The sequence below is a fragment of the Atta cephalotes genome, assembly GCF_000143395.1.
Source record: "Atta cephalotes unplaced genomic scaffold scaffold00044, whole genome shotgun sequence".
Lineage (NCBI taxonomy): Eukaryota > Metazoa > Arthropoda > Insecta > Hymenoptera > Formicidae > Atta > Atta cephalotes.
This window is the reverse complement of record NW_012130108.1, coordinates 772,064-779,272: the sequence shown is the minus strand read 5'-3', so window position 1 is coordinate 779,272 and position 7,209 is coordinate 772,064. Positions and strand designations below refer to the sequence as shown.

General features: G+C 34.5%; 1 protein-coding gene across 1 annotated transcript; it reads left to right on the top strand.

Annotated features, from left to right (window-relative positions):
- Positions 1–1,536: 1,536 nt before the first annotated feature.
- On the top strand, positions 1,537–7,035 carry LOC105622383 (ATP-dependent 6-phosphofructokinase). The gene is made up of 16 exons (XM_012203807.1): positions 1,537–1,630; positions 1,709–1,860; positions 1,940–2,129; positions 2,210–2,420; positions 2,638–2,746; positions 4,153–4,341; positions 4,560–4,750; positions 4,847–4,925; positions 5,125–5,151; positions 5,250–5,270; positions 5,495–5,596; positions 5,668–5,874; positions 5,950–6,102; positions 6,178–6,502; positions 6,596–6,818; positions 6,891–7,035. The coding sequence occupies exons 1-16, from the start codon at positions 1,537–1,539 to the stop codon at positions 7,033–7,035; spliced, it is 2,418 nt and encodes an 805-aa protein (XP_012059197.1).
- Positions 7,036–7,209: the final 174 nt, after the last annotated feature.

Sequence of the window (7,209 nt, the reverse complement as noted above, 5' to 3'; positions counted from 1 at the left end):
ATAGTCAGTTACGTACGTATACGTTAAGTAAGTAAATAATAAAGTAACGACCCGTACCTAACTAAGTAAGTAACTTACGTATACGTATATAGTAAAATAAATAATATATATATATATATATATATATATATATATAAGATTATATAATTAAAAACAGTTTTATTGAGAAATAAAATTTATTTTTATAATAATTTTAATATTTTATTAATTTCCATAGATTTTTATTATCGCTTTTTTCAAGATAATGCAATAAATTGAGAATGTTTTATATTTATGGCTAAGGTTGTATTAATTGAGGTTACATAAAAATTAAAATATATACATCAAATATACTAAAATTGAGTATATACAATGAATTCAAAAGATCGATTTTTATATTTACTCGCAAAAATATTCCGCAGTGGACTTCGTTTTTTTATTATGAATGAACTTGTAGAATAGTGATATGTACATATCTCGAATTGATTGAAATAAGGTTAAAAATATAAAATTTCTCGTGCGGAGAAAAATGTCTAAAAGTCAGAAAGTCGTTCAGTGTCGTTGTACAAATGCAATTTATTCGAGAGGCTACGCGGAAAGTGATAGCGATCTGGATCTGGACGACGATCCAGATCCACGAGAAAGCACTGCAGAAGTACGAGATGTAGATGAAAAGAGGAGTTTAACGGGTTCTACTAGAATTGGATCTTCGATAATATCCAGAAACTCCTCACGAAAGTCTATCGCTATTGAAATATTGAAGAAAATCGATCCTGATAGATTGAGCAAGATCAGCATGCAAAATTTAAAGCTCTCTTTAGTGTTTCCAGAGGCAAGCTTACGCTCGTTAATAAAAATGCAATTCCTCTTTTCTTTTTTTTCATATAGAAATTTATGCGCAAATATTAGAAAATGTTAGAATTTACGTAAAAAATTTACTTTTGGACACAGATGTTCTGGAGGCACAACTTTGAATCGGTTGAAAAGTTACCTACTGGCTCTTCGTTCGAGGAAGGTTTAAGGTTTGACGTAGTCGAGGAAAAATACATCACGAGTCTGCGTTTTCCATGGTTTATGAGACAAGTTATGACTGTCTGATGTCTCTTTATGATGTCTCTTTATTGATCTCTTTATACTTGTTCTTTATTTGTTGTAAAATAATGCATACCAGTAATCGCTAAATATTACATCAATATTATAATTTCCTATTCATTAATATAAAATGTCTAATATAATTGTTGTATGTAATAGTTATATTGTTCAGGAATTTATAACATTGATGTCATCTTACTGTTACTTATTTCCCAGTCAAACAATGTTTATAAAATATATTTTTAATATTTAAATATTAAAAGTATAAAATATTAAAATATATATATTTTTAAAAATTTTTCTTATTGATTAGGTTATTGAGTAAAATATAGAAATTGTTCATTATGAACACGTTCTGTGCAAAATGAGAAAGATATAAAAAGAAACAGCGTTAGCATAGCTTCTGAGAATTATTAGCTTCGAATTTTTGTATTACAGAGTTATAAGGAGTATTGCGATACAGTCATGGCTGAAGACGCGCCAGCTCAGAAGTTTATCAAACCTGGGAGTCACAAGGGCAAAGGCATCGCCGTATTCACCAGTGGAGGCGACTCTCAGGGTATATCGGAATAATCGTAAATAAATTGCATGTATCTTGAAGTAAACGTGATTAACGTTTTAATATTTTGTCTTTCAGGAATGAATGCCGCTGTACGAGCAGTCGTAAGGATGGGTATTTACCTCGGGTGTAGGGTGTATTTTATCAGGGAAGGTTATCAAGGCATGGTGGATGGAGGGAAAAATATCGAGGAAGCTACATGGTCATCCGTATCTTGCATTATTCACAGGGTACACATTACAGGATTGAAAATATTGTGTGATTATTTGTTCGTATATTATTAACATTTAATACTCTTTGTTTCTTCAGGGTGGCACTGTAATCGGCTCCGCTCGATGCAAAGAATTCAGGGAGCGTCCCGGTCGTCGGAAAGCCGCTAAGAACTTAGTTAATCTGGGAATCACTAATTTGGTGGTGATCGGTGGGGACGGTTCTCTCACGGGCGCCAATCTCTTCAAGGAAGAATGGCCTGCACTTTTGAAAGAGCTCGTCGAATCTGGTAAGTAGAGAAGGAAACTGTCGCTTTATCCCGACAGTCTATCATATATGCTCGAAGACTAATGGATTATTTTTCATTAGGTGATATAACTGCCGAACAGAGCGAGAAATATAAGCAGCTGCATATTGTCGGTCTAGTAGGTTCTATTGATAACGATTTCTGCGGTACGGATATGACGATCGGTACTGACTCCGCGTTGCACCGTATCATTGAGAGTATCGATGCTATAGTCAGCACAGCTTACTCGCATCAAAGAACGTTTATAATGGAAGTCATGGGTCGTCATTGTGGGTAAGTGCAAAATATATTATCATTTTTGATATCGCGAGAATAATTTAAGGTTTATTGGTAAATGATTTTATACATTATTATTAGTTTCCAAAAATAGAGAAGTCATGGTTGATTACAATTTAGGACACGAGATTTAGCGTGTATATATCATTATCGCGCCAAATCAATATATTAACTCTGGAAAAGAAACATAGATAAACGAGCGATTTTCGATTAGGTATCTGGCTATTGTGGGCGCTTTAGCTGCGGAGGCAGACTATGTTTTCTTCCCAGAATGTCCGCCTCCTGTCGACTGGCCTGAAAAATTATGTAAAAAGTTAGAACAGGCACGTCTGATAGATTTTCTCAAATTTTAAAAATTGCATTGCTAATTTTTACTAACTTGACTAAACGTGAGGAATGAATTTTTATGTATATGTCAGTTTTTTAAGTTGCTAAATGTATTCTGATTTAATATTCGATCATACAACATCCTGAATGTATATATACCTCTAAATAGTGACGTAAAGAGGAATGCAAACAAAAAATATATTTTATTATCGCACATTAATTAATATAAAGTCAGTGTAAACATATGTCCAATGGTACTGGAGATAATTAGATGACAGAGCCTTTCAGGTACCTGACATTAGCGTCAAGTTTGTCTACCGAAGCCATCTATTGCTTTATTCCTGAATCTCCGACAAGTGGTGACTGGGTCGAGGAGCTATGCCAAGGTCTGCGACAGGCACGTTTCTCAACCAGTCGTTACTTTAACTTATTATTATTTAATGCCCGAAATAAATAAAATTTAAAGATATGTGAGGAAGTCCAAACGCTTTTGTTTTTTGTATTTTTAAATGCGGTATATATCTGAGATAATCAATTGTCAGCCAGATCACATTTTGTATACGTGAAATTTTCTCGCTTTTTGACATTCTCCTATTAGTATTTATGCGAAATTTATCGCAAATTAGTTTCTACTTACATTTTCCGATCAAACAAAATTTTATGAATTTATAATCAAACGTCACGATTGATTAATGACGCGTAACATTATTTTATATAATATTTTTACATATCGCATTAAAGTCGAATTTTAGTTAGGTTTACAATATACCATTACAGTTATCTGGCTCTGGTGGCAGCTATATGTTGCGAAGCTGATTATGTTTTCATCCCAGAATGGCCACCCGAGCAGGAATGGCCCAACAAGCTGTGCAAAAAATTGTTGCAGGTTCGATAATATTTTTTTTAATTTTTAAAACAAGCATATTTAATTATCCTGATTGAATCAACCTGCAAGATGAACACATTGCTTCCTGCAATTCACATTTTATTTCTTTAACATCGCAATTTATCACAATTATTTTAATTGCTTATTCTGATTTGATTACTTTGAATGATGATGTATTTGCGATATGCTTTGAAGACACTTTTCTCTATTCGTATAGGAAAGAAATATCATTCACTTATTGTGCATGCTATACTATGACATCGTATGTGTATGTGCAACATTATTCTAACATAAAAAAAAATATTAAATACTGCTAATATAATTCAAAGGCCTACATTTTTAATGCTATTTAATATCTTTTTTGATTAATCTTTGTAATCATGATTGTATTGTTATTAAGCTATTATCTTTAATTTTCTTTACTTTTCTATTTTATAGTCTGCTTTTTAATCTGTTTAAGCAAAATTTCAACTTTGATTTACGAGAGATTTTTGTTATTATACAACTTTTTTTTAGGAAAGACTTACTGGTCAACGGCTTAATATTATTATCGTAGCCGAGGGAGCTGTCGATAGAAACGGCGATCCGATCACTGCTGAAAAAGTGCACAAAGTCGTCGTAGAGAAATTGCAGCAGGATACGAGAATCACTGTTCTGGGTCATGTACAAAGAGGTGGTAATCCTTCAGCCTTCGATAGAGTTTTGGTAAGATATCATTTAGGATTAATAAGCGTACGTATAATTTTTTAATATACAAATTGAAGCAATTTATAACAATTTACACGCGGGAATCACACGCTTTCAATTTTTTTTTAAATTAATTTCAAATTAGCAAGTTAATTAATGTTTTCATTTTTTCTTCATTTGCAATATTATAAAATACAATATGTGTCAGACTTTTGAAGGATAAATGTGCGTTACAGGGATGCCGAATGGGAGCTGAAGCTGTGATGGCTTTAATGGAGGCAACATCCGATACGGAAGCCTGCGTCGTCACATTAGACGGTAATCAAGCTGTGAGATTACCACTTATGGAATGTGTTCGTCGTACAAAAGCCGTAGCGCAGGCTATGACTGACAAAAATTGGGATCTTGCTGTTCAGCTTCGAGGAAAGTGAGTGAATAAAACGTATACCACACGTTACGTATACCACATTATATGAAATATTAAGTATATTAATAAACGTATGCGTTTATATTTATCTTCCAGAGGCTTCGCACGCAACTTAGAAACGTACAAAATGCTAACTCGTTTGAAAGCGCCACACCTGATAGATGGTGCTAATAGGGTACGATCATTTTCTATTAGTTTATATCTAATAACAAGTTTATTCTGATGACCCGAAAAACTCTGTAACACGGTATTAATATAACATTAATATCGTCGAAGAAATAGATAGAAATATATCGCGAGAATTTTGGGTCTCTAACATATAAAATAATGAGTAATGCATAAATTACTACATATATTATTTGATACTGCTTCAGGAAATTAATGGCCGCGCATTATCGAAGGTAAATGAGTTAAAATCTATAAGCATATATTTTTCTCAGATTTTGTACATAGTACCGAGCGCAATCTCCCTAACGATAGCACATTTTTCCACTCTTAGCAATACACTTTATGTGGACAAGTGAGTTAACCCCTTCGAGTAGAGAAATATATCACCTTATGTTAGAAATATATGTCATTTACCGTACTTCACGATCACCCTCTTGCAGGCAGATGGAACGGAAGCATTGTGCGCTATTTAATGGGCAATTTCATACATAAAATGCGATCTTTCAGCTTCCCGTGCACGTTGCATGATTTACATATCGTTTTTCATCTAATAATATGCGATTTTATTATTTTTAGGATAACTATACATTGGCAGTCATGCATATAGGATCGCCGTCCTGCGGCATGAACGCGGCAGTTCGTTCCTTCGTGAGGAATTGTATCTATCGAGGCGACAAGGTACAATACATATCGAAAAATTTTGAATACCATCCCGCGTACTTTTATTACTCAATTCCATTGATTTGTAGGTATATGGTATTTGCGACGGAGTGCTAGGCCTAATAGCTGGTAGACTGAAATTGATGGACTGGCCGTCTGTTACCGGCTGGGTTTCAGAGGGTGGCGCAAAATTGGGAACAAAGCGTGCACCGCCTACGGAAGATCAATTACCCCAAATCGCTCAGAGGCTCAAAGAATTTGGAATACAAGCGTTGCTCATCATAGGTGGATTCGAGGTAACGAATTTGCCAAATCTTGCACATTGAATCCAAAGATCAGTATCAATATAAAATATATATTTTTATTCTCAGGGTTATCAGACCAGTCTCACATTTTTCAAGGCGAGAGATAAGTACGAGGAGTTTAAAATTCCTATCGCTATGATTCCTGCGACTATTAGCAACAATGTGCCAGGCACCGAGTTTTCATTGGGTTGTGACACAGCTTTAAATGAAATCACAGAAGTGAGCTCTGTGATGTTTGTAAATTTAACTTGGAGATTTAAAATTTAATAGCATACTAATCAACTTGTTTGTTAGATCTGTGATCGTATTCGGCAATCGGCACAAGGCACTAAACGTCGCGTGTTCATCATCGAGACGATGGGTGGTTTCTGTGGGTATCTAGCAACCGTCGCTGGTTTAGCCGGTGGTGCTGACGCGGCATATATTTATGAAGAGAAATTTAATATCAAGGATTTGAATCAAGATGTTATCGCGATGGCGGCAAAGATGTCGGAAGGCGTCGAAAGAGGTCTCATCATCAGAAACGAAAACGCTAATGAAAATTACAATACAGAATTTACATTCAGACTTTTCAGCGAGGAAGGAAAAGGTTTATTCAGTTGTAGAAGAAACATACTCGGTACGCATTTTTCATTTGCTACTCTTTTAAGCGATCTAACATTTCATTTAATATACAATTAATTTTTATTATCATTATATCTTTCTGTTTTAGGTCACATGCAACAAGGAGGCTCCCCGACGCCTTTTGACCGTAACTTAGGTACAAAAATGGGTTCTAAAGCAGTGGAATGGTTTAGTGATAAATTGAGAAAATGTACCAGCCCCGACGGCAAAACGTTCACTACGGCAGCGGACAGTGCGGTGATGCTTGGTATTGTCAGACGCCAGTATAGATACACGCCATTCACAGAACTTATCGAAGTTACTGACTTTGAGTGCGTATCTTGAACTTCTTAATGAATTGTTAATTTTCTATACATAATGTAATATTTTATAAAATTTATTAGACATCGCATTCCGACGTATCAATGGTGGATGAAGCTGCGTCCATTGCTGAAGGTATTGGCGAAGCATGAATCGACGTATGAAGAGGAGGGTCTTTACATAACCGTCGAAGAAATGGATGAACAGAAGGATCCGCCTCTCGTATAAACTGTGAGATTAATCTCTTAAAAAGCACCACAGTAGATAACATAATGTTGCTAATCGTGTGAATAGTAGCTGGTGCCGATTATTAAGTATCTCAGTATTGATATCTGTATATATATGTGTATATATATGTATATATATATATATATATATATATATATATATATATAATAATAT